The 18,466-nt window shown below is 42.0% G+C and overlaps 2 protein-coding genes across 2 annotated transcripts in view; both read left to right on the top strand.

Annotated features, from left to right (window-relative positions):
* Positions 1-11,980, top strand: part of kndc1 (kinase non-catalytic C-lobe domain containing 1) — a gene marked incomplete at its 3' end in the record, with an annotated part of 36,115 nt that extends 24,135 nt beyond the window's left edge. Inside the window, exons 20-31 of the mRNA XM_083987577.1 lie at positions 68-165; positions 258-442; positions 2,949-3,059; positions 3,166-3,313; positions 3,794-3,949; positions 4,611-4,817; positions 4,955-5,037; positions 7,331-7,484; positions 8,266-8,388; positions 8,762-8,821; positions 9,243-9,400; positions 11,752-11,980. Of these exons, the coding sequence (XP_083843703.1) occupies positions 68-165; positions 258-442; positions 2,949-3,059; positions 3,166-3,313; positions 3,794-3,949; positions 4,611-4,817; positions 4,955-5,037; positions 7,331-7,484; positions 8,266-8,388; positions 8,762-8,821; positions 9,243-9,400; positions 11,752-11,980 (1,712 nt within the window). The remainder of the gene's footprint in view (positions 1-67; positions 166-257; positions 443-2,948; positions 3,060-3,165; positions 3,314-3,793; positions 3,950-4,610; positions 4,818-4,954; positions 5,038-7,330; positions 7,485-8,265; positions 8,389-8,761; positions 8,822-9,242; positions 9,401-11,751) is intronic.
* A 4,831-nt stretch (positions 11,981-16,811) lies between these two features.
* LOC310997783 (homeobox protein vent1-like) lies at positions 16,812-17,774 on the top strand (the record flags this gene model as incomplete). The annotated part of the gene is made up of 3 exons (XM_083987575.1): positions 16,812-17,082; positions 17,179-17,411; positions 17,523-17,774. The coding sequence occupies 3 exons, from the start codon at positions 16,812-16,814 to the stop codon at positions 17,772-17,774; spliced, it is 756 nt and encodes a 251-aa protein (XP_083843701.1).
* Between the last annotated feature and the right edge of the window lie 692 nt (positions 17,775-18,466).

Below are 18,466 nucleotides of genomic sequence, written 5' to 3'. Positions count from 1 at the left end.
AGACCACTGTTGTATGAACACAGCATCGATTGTGATCAATAAACTGTGTATGTACCGCATCCTAAAGGGTCAGAGAGCAAAGTGATGCTGTCCAAGCTAAAGTCCCAGCTTGAGGAGCTCAGGTCCAAAGTGGTCTTCCTGGATTGTGTGAAGAAATACCTCGAGGTACTGACAAAGAACTACAATTCCCAACACCGCTGTTTCTTCCACCGCTCTGGCTCGTCTACCGTTTGATATGATTTCATGTACTTCTGCAGATTCTGAGTGTGGATCAGTGGGGGTTGGAGGTTTCATTATTACCCTCTCTGGCTGTCTGTGGACCTGGATCACTGGACCTCCAGTCCTCCGAGGACCCCTCTGTTCTGAACTTTGGCACCAGCAAAGGGAAGAGCACTCTGCAGGCTGGCTCTCCTCTGGGCCTCATGGCTTACCTCTACACAAGGTATTATTGATCAGGGTTTTGAATTAAAAATTCTAGTCAAGTCATGAGGTTGTAGGACTTGTGATAATGTTTCAAAGTGTTAGGCAGCCCTTGTGATCCCAGTTCTGTGCTCAATTATTTACCCTCCCTGCTGCTTTTGATGTGTCCAACTACGGGATTCCATTATGACTCAGGTCAGAGAATTACCAGGTTACAAAAAGAAAAAGAAGGAGATCTTTGATCTTACAGTTTGTCCAACAGAACAGTTTTTCCTTGAATGAGGATTTTGATACAGCAGTCTTTAAACCATGCCAGCAGTAAGGTGCAGACTATACGACAAAGAACAACTACCAAATGGGATGTAATGGAGTTGTGTACAGCTATTCATGTCCCACAGTGGATGAATCCCACTGACTAGGGCAGTGGTTCCCAAACTGGTGGGCTGTGACGGCATTGCAAGTATTGGTTCATATAAATCATTAGCAACAGTACAATTTTGGTGACAAAAAGTAATTAAAAAACGTCCTTTATTGATTTTAAGGCTTATTACTGTGATAAAACAACCATAGGAACTTTGATGCAAGGTGGCTGTCCAGGCCACTTTGCATCAAGACCAGAGCACTTAATTGCATCTCACTCCGACTGTGCACTTACCATTATATTCATGAACAAATGGAGTATCAAAATTAAGAATGTTTTAACAACTGAAAGAACTGAGAGGAAGGACAGAGAGCCCCCAAAACAGATTATTATCCATGTTTGTTATAATATAATCCAGCCATGTCTGCAACAGTTTGGCTCAACTAATAGTTTTTAGACAACAATGGAGCTTTATGGCACAAAGGAATAAGATGTATCAGACTCTGGATATATGGTTATCAGCGATTGATTTGGTCAGTCCATGGTTGGTTTTGGCCTTTTTCATCAGATTTGTTGACAACATCAAATACATTAATGGTTTAGTTACTCTCTTGCTCACGCACTGGCACCAAACATTTTGATTAGTCATGTCGTTGGTTATGTAAATTTTGTCAGTAGATCCATCCCTAATTGTAATCTGATCTGTAAACAATGACACTGTCGCTGCTGCTTTGAAGTTTGACATTATAGCTTTCGCTTTGTATCCGTTGCCATGAGAAACGGCAACAGCATTTTAAAAAAACAAGGTCACAATCCATAAATTCTTTATCCCCTTTCAGTTTCCACTGCCTCAAGCTGAAGCTGTTTTCCACCTCTAACAGACCTGATAAGTCTTGTTTTCAGTTTATGCCCTCACAAGGGCATAAACATCTCAGTAAATGTATTCGCATCGCGTTGCAGAACCAGCTATAGTCTGAACTACATGTAGGCAAGGATGTAATTCTACACCATGTACAATTTTCTGGCTGTCTTGTGGGTTGTGACACTTATCACGTCGACAAATTCTGTCCACAGAGACACACCCATCAAAGTACTCAGAACTTCCTCTGTAGTAGTTCTACCTACTGTATGTGTCTCTAGTAAATACAGTGTGTTCATAACATATTAGTAAGTCATTTAGAGACTATTTTGCCCCAGATTTTGCCTCTCAGGCAGAATAGAAGCTACCATCCCTGTTTTAAATAGCTCGTGAGCAGGACAGACTCTACTCAGGGCTGAAATATTTCACCCAACTCCTCAACAAAAGAAATCATTTAGCTGTTTTTATTTTCAGATATTTCTCCTTAGAAGTCATATATGGGATTTTCATGAATTCTCATTTGTCTGCCAGCTCACATGAGACCCACCACCATGATGTTGTGATTTGGGAGAACTCTTGAATGACGTCACTGCTCCCTTTCACTGAAAAGAGTCATTTAAAGTGATTCAGGGCACCTATTAATGATGCCCCCTGGAAACTCTTTAAAAAGGCAAAACTAAATGGGAGGAGACCCTGGACCAGAAATTGTATATATGGAGATTGAAGAACTTCAGGACTCTACTGTCTGTCTGCTACAAAAAGAAATTAGGTTAATCACTATAAAGGAGTGGAAAGGAAACATGATCATTTGTTTCCACCATAGACTGTAAATTAAAAATGGACACAGCCTCTGATGTCACTACCAGGTTCCTATAGAGACTCAGAGTAGGCTACTCTACACTCACCATCTTGGCAGTACAAATTTCTGACTAAATGGACAAAGAGGTTTGTGTAGAGTTTGATACACCCACTCTCCCATCTGTCACTAAAAGCACAGTGCCTCTAAATATACATAAATAGTCATTTTTATTTTGTACCAGGCTGTAAACATGATTATTTCTGCTGTGAAGTGAGACATGTTAACCTCAATCCTAACCCGCAACATGAGAGTCTATAGAAATCCCCAACTGCCTTATGGAACCAGACTGAAAGTTTTTATTTGAGGAACTGCAGTTTTTAGCACTTCATTTTTCTGCCTCAGTTTCCACGTGTGAATTTTCTTTTTCAAACTTATAACTAAACTGCTTTAGTAATGTGATTCTCTAAACTTTGTGTGTTGATTTCTTAATGTCTTCATTACCATCACAGAAATGCTGCCATGGAGGGCTACATCCAGCAGTTCCTGTACACTTATCGTTTCCTCTGCACTCCTGAGCAGTTACTGCAGTTCATAATGGATAAATTCATCAGTGCGACAAGGTACAGTGTCTCTTCTCTAAACAATAACATAAAATGCTTCATAGCACCCAGTATAAAACACTCTCTCCTCTGATTGCATGATGATTGTATCTGTTTTCTATTCCAGAGAAGGTCCAGACATGTCAGGAGACAGTGAGAAGGTCTTCCATCGTAGTTTGGACCTTCTCCAGCTCTGGATAACAGACTGTAAACAGGTGGACTTCACACCAAAGTCCAGCCTTGTGGATACGTTGGAAAAGTTTCTGAATACTGAGGTAAATAACCTCCTCTTTACTCACCAAGCGCTGATTCTCACAACAATGTGAACCTTTGTCACATATTTCCTGATACCGAAGTTAGACTCAGCTTCCAGTCTGCCCTGAAGACGTAGCACTGCTTAAAGGACATACTGTATATTCTTACCTCTTGCTTTATAAACACATTGGTGGACACAGCTCTTGTCAAGTCAAATCACTGCCACCCACTCCCAGCAAGGAACAAGGTTCAACTGCAGAGAAAATGAACTAATAACCACTCAGACTCTGTGTGTTTGGACAGCAAACACATTTCACTTGTCTTGATGACAACATAACAGCAGGCATCGTGAAATTGTGTTTAAACCCTAAAATGTAATTTAGCCAGTTTAAAGATAATGGATTGATCACATCAGCTTGTTTTGCTTAGGTACACTGCAAATCTCTTTAGCAAGTGTTCGCAGTCCTGCCCTCTATTTGATTTGTTTTCCTTTTCCACAGGTAATTCCTGTAGACGGCCGGGGGGAGACTCTTCTTGCTGCTCTCCGCGGCCCTCCAAGTACAACATGGAGTCGAGAAAGAGACAGTCTGATCAGCATTGAGGAAGACGATGACTCTGTGTGCATGTATTCATCCACTGAGGATCTTGGCAGGAAGGTGGGTAACAATAACGTAATGAAGTTTTGCTTCTTGCTGTTCAAGTGAGTCTGGACTTTACTCACTTCATCAAATTATCATGTGTGAACAAGAAAATCACGTTTCTGACTCAAGTATTTCCTGGCTAAGCTTAAAGGGATAGTTCAACATTTTATCAAATTGGCCCATTGCCATAATCCCTATAGTCTTAGGTGTAAGTTTGTTACCTTTAATTGTTGGTGCAAGCTACTTTTAGAACGGCAGAGCAGAGCCGTGAGCTGCTCAGAGCTACGCTACAATGGAACGTTATGAGACAGAGTTTTTTTTCAGGTAAATTAATGCAAAACTGCTGATGTGCATTTCCATCAGGGGCAGTTTTTCGGCAAACAGTCTCTGCATTTGCCTCGAAAACAACAACTTTGTCAAAATGTTGAACTATCCCTTTAACTTTTAAAGGGAGATCAGGGGACATCGTTGTATTTTTATTCAGTTGCTGTGTATATAATTAGAAATTTTAGCTGCTTCTATTGAGTCTGTTTTATCTCTGCAGTTGAGCAAGATTACTGTCATATGAAACACATAGTAGCATTTTATCAAGAGACCGCATCATTGCAGCATGAGTGTATTTATATAAATCAGAACATGTTCTCCAAAATTTGCCATGTCTCTCTGGGCTTTTCAGTGGCGGATCTCACGAGTGGTGGAGCCCTCTGCACCCATACCTAAAGACAAGGCCTTCTCCATTGCTGCAGCCCTGCCTATGCCTTGTTATCCCTCCCTGGTGGAAGACCTCTCCAACGTCTGCCTGCACAGTGAGGAGAGACTACCGTTCAGCAAGAATGAATACAGTGCACAACACATAGCCCAGCAGCTCACCCTCCTTGAGCAGGTATCCACATCTGTACATTCAGTTCACCACCACACAGCAGCGGTGTTGTCGCCTCTTTAAAACCACTAGAGGGAGACATGTCTCTGTGAATGCGTAGTCAGACTCATCAACCTGTGATTTATGTTTTGAAACTGCAGGAACTGTTCCAGGGATGTCATCCTGTTCATTTCCTCAACTCCAGAGTCCACGGAGTCAGGGACAAAGTCTCCATCCCAAACAAGTGAGTGTAATGTTCCAGTTGTAAACAACACTGACTTGACAAATTAGTGACAAATCAAAGGGAAAAAAGTGCATAAGCCTTGTTCAGGGCTGGTATTTTAGATCTCAGGTCATCTGGTCACAGAGCTCAACTCTGAGTTCTGATGTAAACGCACTGAAGATGCACTGAAAACATTCCTGAGATCGGATCACTACACTTGCTGACAACATGAGAATGTCATCTGGGTCACATTTTCAGCAGTGAGAACATGAATGCATCCTGACCATATTGAAGGACCATCTACTCTACTGATGCCCAGCTGAGTGCAGTGCATTGATTCAATAAACCCCTCCTTAGCTGCCCCTCTCTCTCTTTCAGACACACCTACACACATATTGACAACAGACCCTGGTTAAAAACAACAGTGCATACTTGCTTATTTGCATATAGAGGAGGGGAGTGAGACCTCATCACAAGTGGCCACTCGAGACACATGTGGGGATGCATCCTGATGCCAGGTGTGAAGTGATGTACTTAGAGCTCTTCACTTGTCAACGGATCACCTGAGATGCATGTTAATACCAGTTCTGAACAGGGCTCTAATGTCTTGAGCTTTTTTTTTCAGGGTGGGAATGCTGCACCTTTATTCCGCCTCTTCATTCTGTATAAATTGCACTCTTAAGGGGTATTGTTATTGTCATTCCTAAAGTAAAAGGTGACATAATGATCGGTACTCCTAATGGTAATACAGTGGGTTCACTGTTTAAACAGGGGATTAGTGGGTTCTGAGCCATCACATACTTACAGAAATATGCCAGTCTTCCTCAGCACAAATCATAATCTCTACTTTTTTTCCATGTTCTGATATTTTGCTAGTCTGACATGTTGATCCACAGTCTCTCACAGTGGCTCAGCTCGGTGGAGATTTTGTGATTGCCAAAGTCAAAGCAATGTTTCAGATTTTTTAATTATCATTTTTAGACCCATCAACAGCAACATGTTAACACATTTGTTAAACTTCCTCACTCATTTATTTTCCCTTTTTTGCCACCCATCTGTTTGTAGGGTTAACTTTTCATAAAAATGTCATCTTTGTCCTTCCCATCTATACAGAAGGTTATGCATGTTTGTGTAGACTTGGTTACACATTCCATACATTAAAACTATAGATAAAAAAAGTGCAACACAGATATTACATGTCCAGACCAGCAGTAACAGTATGCTAAACAGTGGTTGACAAATAAACCAAAAATATTTACATTAAAACTAAAGTTTTTTCTGTTTATAGGTTCTAGTACTGATGTGAAAGACTTGTGTTAATCCGAGCAGATGTGACTGCAGCATCTTTAAATACATTATGACCCTACATGTAGAGAGACATACACTGTGCCTTGTTCTGCTCTAGGCTCTGGTTTCTGTAGTAAAGTCTGAACACCTCAACAGATACATAGAAAATGTTAAAAATCATCAACAGCAAGCTGTTTTGACCAGAACTGATTTGTGTGAATCACAATCAAAGCAGCTATGACATTTTCTTTCTAAGGCAACATTGTAATGTAATTCTGTTGACTTTGCCAATGAAATCTCTGTTGTCAGTGTTGTGAGTATCAACAGAACAACAACAGTCCTCTTCATTAGAGCATGAATGAGGCAGGCCACAATGTGTTGGCTGTGGATAATCTGTCGTAGTGCAACACAAAACATACATTTGTGTGTGAGTCATTTCTGATAAACAAGTGTTAATGTGAGCTGTTGTAACTGGATTAGCCGAAACCTAATATGGAAAAAGACATCTGTTCTCACATGCAGTGTTAAAATGGTCTTATGAAGCACTTTGATTTTGAAACTAATAATCAAAAGAAAGAAAACAGTGAGAACATACGCTACAGCCCCATGTTGAAAAAACACTGGCCCCTGGTTAAACCTGCTAAACTGCTGAATCCTTGTGTATGTACTGTATATTGCATGTTTATTTATATGCATGTGTAGTGAAATCTATTTTATTCCTCTGATATTATGACTATATTCATTGCCACTGTCTAACTGTCATATAGATATGGAAGTAATATCAGTAAACTGTGGCAACTTCCATCACAGTTTACCATAGCCCCATGTTACATGTTCAAATGGCTTTTTGTCTGTGGCAATTCAGCATACATTAATGTAGAAATTAAAAAATAATCATAACAGAGAATTTGCAACCAGTTATTGACTAAACAAATAATCAAAATATCTGTCTGTACAGTCAAGTTATCATTTCTTGCAGTGTGAATGTATTGTATAGATTTCCCTCCATCTGTGTCCCTCTCATCAGGAATGTGTCCCAGCTCGTGGCTCCAGCAGAGGGCAGTGGTCTGCCTGTGTGCGAGGTGACACCTTCAGACAGCCACCTCCAGCGGCTGCTCTCATATGCCGACAGTGTCGTTAACTGGATCTCCTCTGAAATAGTCATCTGTGACTCCACCAAGGTGAGAGGAGACAGAACTGATGAGTGACAGGTCAGACGGAGCCATCGTCGCCACAGCCTGGGCTCTGTGATCTGATCAAACACGGATCCTCGTGTCAGACACAGACTTCCCCTCGTGTTCTAATATCCCTGCTCTCACGGCTGAGTGGGTGGTAGACAGTTAGGAGCCAGAACATTAGCCTGACAAAAATCTGAAAAAAATAAAGCGTAATCGTTGTGTTAATGGATGTTTTTCCCCCTTCAGCTGCATCTTCACACTCTCATATAGATGCTCCATTCATTCTGTAAGATTCCCAGCTCATTTGCATCTATTCAGATTTGTCATATAGCTCACACTGACATGACAGCTCACATTAAACTACATCTGGCACTTCAACTTCAGCTCAAATTGCGGTGACTCTCATTTGCTTTTCAGCCGACGTGTGGTTTGCTTTCACCTCGTTCTCCTTCTTAACGATTTCCAACCGCTGTCATTTTTCACTCGTCAGCCGACTGTTCAACCGCTTTCAGTTTCAGTGCTTGAAATTAAAATGTTCACGTTTGCGCCGGCTTTTTAACTTCAATTTAGCCTTTTCTAGTCAAATGGAAAAAATAATCAGCAATAGTAGTAGTAGTCCACAATACACTATTAATATAGACGATAGATAGTGTTTTTCCAGGGAAGTTGCTTCATTATGCAGTCTGCTGTGGCTCAAGAAAAGCACTCCAGCAGTAAGGTTTTTGCATTTTGCCTTGTTTAGCTTTTTTTTTCCAACTTATTGCCAACTCTCCTCTTTTTGCAGACACAAGTTGCTTTGCTGACCAAGTATCTGTGGATAGGAAAACACTGCTACGAATCAAGGAACTTTGCTACAGCCATGCAGGTCCTCCGAGGTCTGGAGAACGTGACTGTCAAGCAATTACCAGTGAGGCCGCATCTCATAAATTACTCTTCAAACAGATTCTGAGTTTGTGTAATAAGTCAGGTGCCCTCGAGCTAAATGTTTTCTTCGGCTGTGATAGGAGTCGGTTGGTGTTTAATTACTTTCGCAAATGAGAAATTAACATTAATGCATTCAAATGTGATGTAGAAGCTGAGGAAGAATGGGGTTTCAAGTAAAGTAGTAATTAAAAACCTCACAATTAAGAGACACCAGTGTTGACACAATGCAAGAAATTTCCATATTTTAATCGGAGGGCAGGTTATAGTCATTGACTCTGGTGTTGTGCTGAAGCCATGATTTAATTCGTCTTCATTCTGGAGCTAATAAATAAAACTTCCTCATCTCTTGCCAACAGGCTTGGAAACATCTGTCTTCCAAGGTGTTTGAGATCCTGGAGGAGCTGCGAGCTGTGCAGGTGTGTGTGCGTAGGTGTGTTTGAGCAAGCGCACACTTATGCTGCTTGTAACTGAAGCCTAGGCTGGTCACATATTGTGAAACTGGGCTGCAGGGCAAACAGATCAATAGAAAAACAGCTTCAAGCAACCCGCCTGTGTGCCGAGGGCTTACAGCTGGCTCTGATTCTGAAAGTTACCCTCAGAAGAACCTAATGCACCAAACACCAGGCATTACTCTCTTCCCAGCCTCACTATTTAGCTGTAATAAAAACAAACTGTGTTCTCTCTTGGTTTAGAAATGTAAAGGGTTTAATTCCATCGAGTCTTTCCCTCGTATTGCATCACTACGTTGGACATGCTTTTGGCTTAATGTGAAAAATGTTCTACATTTTTACTGAGGAGTAATTAATTTACTGTGTGGATAAATCGCTCTGCCTTCAGGTGTTTCTGAAGAGCGACGACCTATGTCTGATGGGGGGAGAGGCCTCGAGGAGGAGGCCCACCCTGCCGTCGTCGCACATCCTGGCCATGCACATCCAGCAGCTGGAGATCGGAGCTTTCACACTCACGACTGGAGCCTACAAGTGGACCAAGCTCAGGTGAAGCGAAATCCAGACCATTTTCACATCTGCGTGATCTGAGTTTTCCATCCCAGCTTTTGTCTTTTAACCTCTGGTTGCTGTCATCCATCCTGATGAGTTCACACTATAGATATCACAAAGACAGGAACACATGTCCACCACATCTACAGCAGATACAGGTTTACAAAGACAGTCAATGATTCTGGTTGATGAGTTGGCCAACGGTGTGTGATTCTATGACATTAGTGTGATAACCTCAGACAGTTAACATGACTCCTGTAAGAAGGAGACAAGTTCATATTCATGAATTCTCAATGAGTCTGTCATTAAACCAGCTCATTTTTGCTTTGCTGGCCAAATTATTCCAATCCCGATTATTGTTATATTGCTGTTTGCTAATAGAGGTTTGTGTGATTTGATTTGGAACTCAGTAAACTATTTCCAAATTCTTACATAAGAATAAAGATAAAGATAAACTGCCTCTCTTAGTTGCGTTCTTCCTCCACATCACACACACTGGCCGGTGCTTTGCCTCCAAACTAGCTGTGATACCACAGAATCCTCCTCTTATATATGTCAAGAATGAGATTTAAGGTGAGCACAAACTTCCCTCCTTGAGCAGATGAATTTGAAACAACCTTCAAGTGTCAAACTACTTCCATTGATTTCTGCACAGAGAAGTCCAAACACTACTCTAGTCAGCAGAACACTTTTTCTTGGGTGTAGGGGAACTTTAATTAGTAATAAAATCTGCAATAATCAGCTCTAAACTTGATAATAAGTCCATGTCAATGAATGTTCCACTGCTGTTTATATCCAATTTATTAAGGCTCATACAGACTTTTTATGGTACGGAATACGGATATGAATTTCCCATCAGCGAGTGTGGAAAGTTTTTTAGCTGTTCAACAAAGTTCATATGAAAATCCTGCATCCTGAAATAGAGTAAATAAGTCTCCACCATGCAGTCTGTTTTGGATGAAGAACGACTGTTAATTAGCTCACACTGCGTACTGTTATTTATATACACACACATTAGAAAAGCAAAAATATCAACGTACTCTGTCTTGTCACCATGTCTATTATAACAGTGCCTTTTTTTTAGTCTATCTTTTTAAACTCACTGTGATCAAGGTTTTTTTCCCCAGAAGAGATGTGTTTACAAGAAAACGTATACAGCATGAGTGCTGATAAAATGCATATTTATGTGCACAAATCAATGGTCACACTTTGATTCAAATCTGCAAGAGAACGACAGAGGAGCACAACAGCAAACCAAGTTTTGTTTGAACATGTGGTACAAAGTGAGAGAAATTCTTGACATGACTGGATTTAGATGTGAGAGGTTTTTTTTTTTTTTTAGAAGAGCTTGAATAATAAAGTGCAGAACATCAAGCTGATGGCATGTTGCACCGGATTTCACCCGCACAGGAAATGGTCTGTGTGGGTGAAATGGTCTAATTAGCGCTGTGACATTTTCTAATAGCAGCTGATATGTTTATAAAACTGCCAGAAAAACAAACTATGAGTTTCTTCCTGCTGTGACACTTTTACATTTTTTTTTTTTTAAAACTGGTCAGATCTTTGGGCACAAACATGAGATGTCCTCCCACACAAAGCAAAACTTATGGTACAGACGTTAAATTAAAAGACAAAACAGTGTAACGAGTCGAGTTCTTCCTTGTTGGTGAGTTACAGAGTGAATAAATGTCCTGTTTCAGCAAAAACATGCATGCTGTGAAAAGCTGATCACTGAAACCTATGATATGATGATGGAATTTGCATCAATTATGTTAGAGGTGGGATGATAGTGAAAGTTGCGCACAGCCAGTGGAATTATCCTATTAGCTATCCTTGTAGTGACACAGAATATGAACAGTCAGTGTCATTAACTCAAAATTAGCTCTCGCCACATACCGAGTATCCGTCTCTGATAAAGTTGGCCAACTCACAGTTTCCCGTGTCCTTCTCCTTCACTCCAATATGGCTGACCAGATGCTGAGGTCACAACAAGTGGCGTTTGGATGGTAATGGCACAGCTGCTGAATTTGGGTTGTTGGTAGGGGTGCCAGTGCTGCACCAGATGGCGCCCGTGGGATGGGGTTTGATTGGAAAAGAGGTTTTGGGCCAGATGCTGAGAGGAGCCTGGGTGTAGCCAGATGCCAGGGTCAGGAGAGCTAGCAGGGAACGGCAGAGGCACAGCTGTTGAATGTAGACCCCGGGTTAGCACCGCTCGCTCCAAATCAGGTCAGAGACAAAGCTGATGATGACGCTAAGAAGAGAGAATATACAGCGAGACATATTTTCTGTTTTTTTTTTTAGCTCTTTTGCTTCATCCTCTCTTCCCATCCATTCTTATTTCATTTTAGGCGCATAGCAAAGGTTGTGAGTCAGGTCCACGCCTTCCAGGAGGGATTGTACTCCTACAGCCCGGACCAGGATCTGCAGGCCTACCTTCGGCGCCGCATCGCCCGCCTCGCCACTTCTGACATCCACCTCCTGGCCTCAGACAAGGATGCCAACTTCCAGCATTCCAGTGAGCGACAAACGCGGAGAATCCAGGACACACTGAGGAGGGTCAAGGCCACCTTCCAGTGAGTCACATCCCATAACCCTGGAGTCAGTCACCACCAACAGGTCAAGGCCCGGCCCTCAGACGCCTCTGTTGTGCTGGCAGCAGAGCCGTGTAGACTGGAAAACATTTCCTGCCGTTGTTTGTTCATTTTGTTCTCCGACTTCGATCTGTAAGTTCGGTCAGTTTAGGCTCCCAGACAAACTTAACACCCTTTAGATTACACAGGTTCTGCTGCAGTCACACATCTGTTTGATTTTAATATTCACATTTTTCTTCACAAAGACAAAAAGTAATGGCTGATAATTGTAATTTGCAGTATTTTTTTCTCCCTCAGCTCATATACTGACATTTGTTGTTTTTACTTGTGAACCGACCATGTTTAGCTGTTAAGGCCTCTATATTAGCACATGTGGACTGAACATGGCAGGAAGGAAGAGCACATTTCCATCATACAGGCTGGCAAAGCAGGCAAGTGTACCAGGGCCCCAAGAACCGCATGTGGCAATGTGTTAGGATGATCAATTATGACTTAATTTAGGAATATGCACAACTAAAGCACAATATAAACTGACATGATGAGGGCGTTATGGTGGACTCGTCCTTTATTAGCCAACCTGGGCACAGCAGTGTTACTTCATTTTATTCACATATTTTTTTGTAGTCTGGTCTGACTTCTGCTTCTCCTGACACTGTCTGGTTATCTGGTTAGTGTTTTGCTGCAGATCATTGTCTCAGATTCCCTCTGGATGTTGTTTACACCATAAAGCCTGGACCATCGTTTTCTAAATGTCATTCTTTGAATTCTGAGCAAAAACAGGTCATTTCACAGTTATGGGCAAGAACCGTTGCTGTAATGTTATTAAAATGTGGGGTAACAGTGCAGAGACCTCCAGTCGCTCCAGGAGGACATTCGTAAAAGTTGCACTCTGCAAACACAAGTGACAGGAAGTAGTTCAAAACTGGCTCCTTTCTCCCCTCAACACATCTGGTCAATAAGTAGGCACCAATATTGGCAAATTTAAAGAACACAGCGTCCCAGTTCTGAAATTGCACAGGTGCTGAGGAAGCGGGTTTCCAAAGCTGTTCAACAGCCAGATCTGATGGAGTATACTGGCATACTGGCCTTGGCATACTGGCGCCTTGTTGGATGATAAAAGGGTCGCCTTAGAATGGTCTAATGTCAAGATTTAATTTTCATACCTTCTTCATTTCAGCTGATATTGTACGTAAAAGGTGCATATTCCTAAATTAGGTAAATGAACTCACCACACAGAAAGCTGGGAAGTGTCTTTCCAGCAAAGGAATAACACGCACAGTGCACACAAAGAGGAGGAAACAGGGGGTGAACTGGGGCCCAGTGGCTACTTTAGCCCCGGGTTCTTAATCCAGCCTGGTCAAACATTCAGATAAAATCTATTTGATTTTGCTGAATTGTGTCTGATATGTAGGAAACAGGACAAAATGATGCAGAATGTTTTTTTTGTTTGTTTTTTTTGTACCAATTAGGACTTTACCAAATGAGATTTAGATCGGTAAATTAATATCTATTATTAATTCCATTTAAAACAGCACAATGTGAAATGATTTCATTTATTATCAATAGTGTTTTGTGACGGGTATAAGCTAGACAAGCTTACTGTCATGACAGTACCTTACCATTACAGAGAAAATGATAGAACATAATGAGATGTCAGTGCAAAATATTGTATGAGGAGTGAAGCTGAGTCTGTGTCTATTTTTCTATTTTCCTGCCCGCTCTCTGTCCTCCATGGTTTTCTGCTGTGAAACACACCGTGGAGATGGAATGTGACGTGCTACGAAGATTTGCTTAATTTAGCCAAATAAATGAGATTTTATAAGCTCTCCCTTGCCAAAGTGTATTATTGTCAGACAATATCCGTGATAGAATGGCTGCATGGCAGGTTACAGCCCTGTTACATCTGTCAGGGGAATGTGGGGGAGCTCAAGTGTGAGTTTCTCTCTTTCCATTAGGATTTACAGTGTGTGGCAATGGCATCATAGTGAATTTATGGCTTCATAATATTTGAGCAGGTTTTCAAGATCAGGCCACAAGGACGTTTTAACTTTGTCACAATATATGGACATACATACACATTCGTTTTTCCAGGTTAATTTAACCTCTGTGCTCGGTTATGGCATTTACATCACTTCCTCATTGCTCTTGTCTTGATCAAAGAGACATTTCTAAACAGTATTTTGTCAGACATGGCTGCAAACTCCATAAAAATAAATCCAGATTGACTTCAGGGGGTTAGGAGAGGTAAAGGAAAGTGCCGTTAAATCCTTTTACATGAAAACACATTGTACTACAGCAGACTCCTGATCCATGACATCAGATCAAAACAAGGTTCATAATCATTTTCCCAAAATATAGAAAGTCATGAATTATCAAGACGATGAAAGTTAATTCAACAATTCTCTGTGAGCTGTCTCAGGTCATCAGATGGAGAAGATCTCATAAGCCTTTATCCATTTACATTATACATGATGCTAGGTGTGCTGTTTTTTGTTTTATTGTATTAAAAAAAATACCATTAAACTCTCATCTCCAGCGCTATATATTGAGTTTCAAAATAAAAGCTGGTTCTGTCACAGCCAGTCAATACAGTAGGTTCATAATATCTGGCTGCAGATTGTTGTTCAGTCCAGAGTCCCGCAGACAATTAGAATATAATGAGTGTTAAAGTTTTCCTACGGGACAGACAGAGAGACAGGGCCCATGTGAAGCAAAGCTGAGGAAACAGGCGCAGCGCGAGGGAGACGTCCCGGGCGCTTTTTATTGTTATCTACCGGGATCAGGGCGCATCTTCAAAGCTGCTGAGATAAAGAGCTCCCAAAGGCTGAAGGAACTCCTGCCTTCACAGCGACAGATCACCGATAAAGGAGACAACTAGGCCCAGTCTCTTATCTGCATTGTCATATAACTAAACGATCAGTTTAGCGCTATTGTCTCTGAGCTGCTGCATGCAGTGATGTCCTGGAGGCGGGGGGGCTCATCCCACAGGTTAAACCGTCTGATGAGAAGTCGAGTCTCTTTTATTTGGCGCTTGGGGGTACACACCGGCAGCTTATAGTTTTTCACAATAGTTTATAGTTATCTATATTGTAATAACTCTGATTTATTTATTTCTAAGCGTCGGTATGTGAAGCAGTCAGCCGGAGGACTGTGTTTCTATGGGCTTGTTTGCGCTCCCAGGGTTTTCCCTGCTTCCTAGCAGCTTGTTTTAGCATATTTACATATGAACGGGCCGACATTCAGCTGTAATTGTGTTGCTACTGTAATACCTTTGATCTGTAATGTTTGAAGGCCTGTGCCAAACGCTGGCTCTTGGCCAGTGGCGCCAGCAGCTCACCGGGGTATCGGAGACACTTCCATAAGAAACCACTGCTCCTGAGACATAAGCAGTGATAACATGAGTAAAACTGTGAGGTGCGTTTTCACAGGTCGGATTTGGTTTTGGTTTTGTGACTCTGCGACGCAGATAGTAACACTGTCGCTCCAAAGCTGCTTTGGCGCCCGCAATCACTTTTCATTATTACAACCCGTTTCCCGTTTGGCCACTGTTAAATGTCTGTAATAGACCTATTGTTAACACCACAGAGTTCAGTCAGCCTTGGTGAGATCTGTGTGATCTATCTGTTGAGGAATCCCCATGTGTTTTCTGTTTCCTGCACTAAACCAAAACTACATTTCAATTCGTGCTTATGAGGTTTAATGAATTACTTTTAATACTCTGTCATATGCTAACTGATTAAATATAGAAGGTCACACACATCCCTATACTTGTGTGACAGCAAACTCACAATATAATGCAGCTGCAGACTGCAAATTTCCCTAAATTAAATAACTGGAAATAAAATATATCTTGGACACATCATGATAATATTGAATGAATGAGTGGTGAAGGTAATTTAATCTTATTTATATCCAGCAGATTTCCATTGTATAATCAGCTACATGCAAAATCCTCATCTGAAAAGTGACAGAAAGTATATAAAGCTGTAAAAGGAAAATACTCATACAATACAGAAATCTAATTTTATTTCTGACTTACTCAATGACTAATTGTTACTGTGCCCTTGTAAGGACACATTCCCATTTTTAAACAGGGGAGAGATGGAGAGAGCAGTGTAAGCTATGAGAGGTTTCCTGAAAAGTCAGCTCCTGGTTAATCAAAAACCCTTTTCTCACTCATGTTACAAATATTTAGGCTACAAAAGCTCATAAAGATAATCACTGATTTATATATGAGGCAATGGCCCTGACTGTGCTGGAGAATAGTGGCACGTTTTAACCTCTAGAGAATTAATTTAAGGACAAACCATTTAATCACTCCATTAAAGCATAAGCTGTTAATTAAGCTACATCTCCCCCTCATCAGACCCCGGTATCAATAATTTTAACCATGTTAAATTATGCATTCATGTGGCAGATGAGTGTTTAAATTACTGAGGCAGACCTAATAACCTGGCCACCTCGACTCTTCTCTGCCACTGTATGCAGCTGCAACATTAAAGTATTTGGCCGGGATACAGCTGTTTGTGCGGGGGCCCTCAGTTTCAGTCGGGCCGGACAAATGTATGAGCTCAGGAGGATTCTCACAGACTCGGTGGCGCCAGCTCTACTCACACTCACAGGATATGTAAAGACTTCAATAACGAGCCATTAACCCCTAATCATCTGGATCGATCGGGCGTTAACAAGGACCTCTACATATGCAAATTGGCGTTGAGCTCCAGGCCGCTATAAAAGCTGACCCTGGGCAGAGGCGGACACCACACTCTCCCTCTGACATTTGGTGGATTTACAGGTCACCGAGCAGCACTGCGAACATGGTCAAGTACTTTTCTGTGGACTGGCTGGCCCAGAGCCACCACGACATGATGCCAACCGAGGAGCACGGAGCTGGCACGGATACTGCGCCGACCTGCAGACCTCATGTTCCCTGCGTGGTGCAGCCGCGTCCCCCGACTTTTGGCAAAGGTTACCTGCAGCCAAAACCAAAAGCATCGAAATCTGCTGAACACACGGAGCCAGCGGAGAACAGGCCTCTGGACTCCAGCCTGTGTTCACCTTCACATTCAACTCGCTGCGCCTCACCAAGTAAGTAGAGCGCAACACTTCATTTTTGATCCAATGATTCAGGTCTTGACGCACGAGCAGATTTGTAACCAGATTTCTTTTCTTTCCTTTCTCCAGTTTCAGAAATCAGCGGCTACTCCTCCGGGTATGAGAGCGAAGCAGCTTCCTATGAGTGCCTCTCTGTGGACGAGGGAAGCGAGGCGGACAGAGACGGACCACAGCGCCGTGTGCGCACAAAGTTCAGCCCCGAGCAGATCAGCAAACTGGAGAAAATCTTCAACAAGCACAAATACCTGGACGCTGGAGAGAGAACCAAGACAGCGCAGAAGCTCAACCTCACAGAAACTCAGGTAAGACGCGATTCTCAATGCAAATAAACCAATTTATCTATTCAGTCTATTGCATTTATCCATCTAATTGTGTGTTGCTTTGGATACTAATGTATGTCTGCTTTTTCTCAGGTGAGGACCTGGTTTCAGAACAGGAGAATGAAGCTGAAACGGGAGGTGCAGGACTTCCTCCCCCAAGTCCCGTCGGTGATGTTCCAGCCTCTGCCCCCGGTTCAGTACCACAACATGGCCGTACATAGACCCCACTACCCCGCAACCGGCCCGGCCTTTTACCCACTCCCTGTCCCACAGATGGTCCTCCAGCGACCCATGCCCCCTCACCACCCTGCTCGTGTCATGATGCACAACCATCACTTTTACTGACCAACTGTCAACCAGAGACTTTTCCGACTAAGACACTTAGAATGAGAGATGTGTGCAATCCAGAGATGTTTATTTAACTGAAAAAAAGAAATGTTTATTTATCATTAAATAAAGTTTATCTTCTATACCGAAGCACTGGACTCTGTATTTTATTGTTTCACACATCGTTTGCGATACAGCTGATGTTATCTGTATTGTGGGATTAGTTCAGCATGAATGGATCAGTCCGTCTTTCATCTGTAGGAGGGAGGAGGTTGGAAAGAGCTGATAAAGATGGCGGCTGTCCATTTAGGCTAAAGCTTTTTATCACAACTCATTGTGTGGATCTCCTGATTTGATTCACTCCTAATACCATGAAGATATGAGGCTGTAGCCAAATCTTGACAAAGCCATATAAACAAATCATGATAAATTAAATCACTTTGTATAGAAGTGTGATCCACTGTCATGTCGCAGTCTGGACACACACACAGTCTGAACACTTTATTTTTCTCCAGAGAGGTCATGATGAGACTCTGATGTAGACATTGTGTTGGGTGGGTCCTCCTCCTCACCTGTCAACAAAGGGCTCACCATATGCTCTGCTTTCATATGCCTTGTTTGTCCTCATCTCTGCACTTCAAACGCCAGCTAACGGGGAGATCATGGTCAACAATTAGTCCTAATTAAGCCGCCCATTGATGAGTTTACAC

The sequence above is a fragment of the Trachurus trachurus genome (assembly GCF_905171665.1).
Source record: "Trachurus trachurus genome assembly, chromosome: 15".
Lineage (NCBI taxonomy): Eukaryota > Metazoa > Chordata > Actinopteri > Carangiformes > Carangidae > Trachurus > Trachurus trachurus.
Note: the sequence above shows the minus strand (reverse complement) of the source record. Positions and strands in the feature narration are given on the sequence as shown.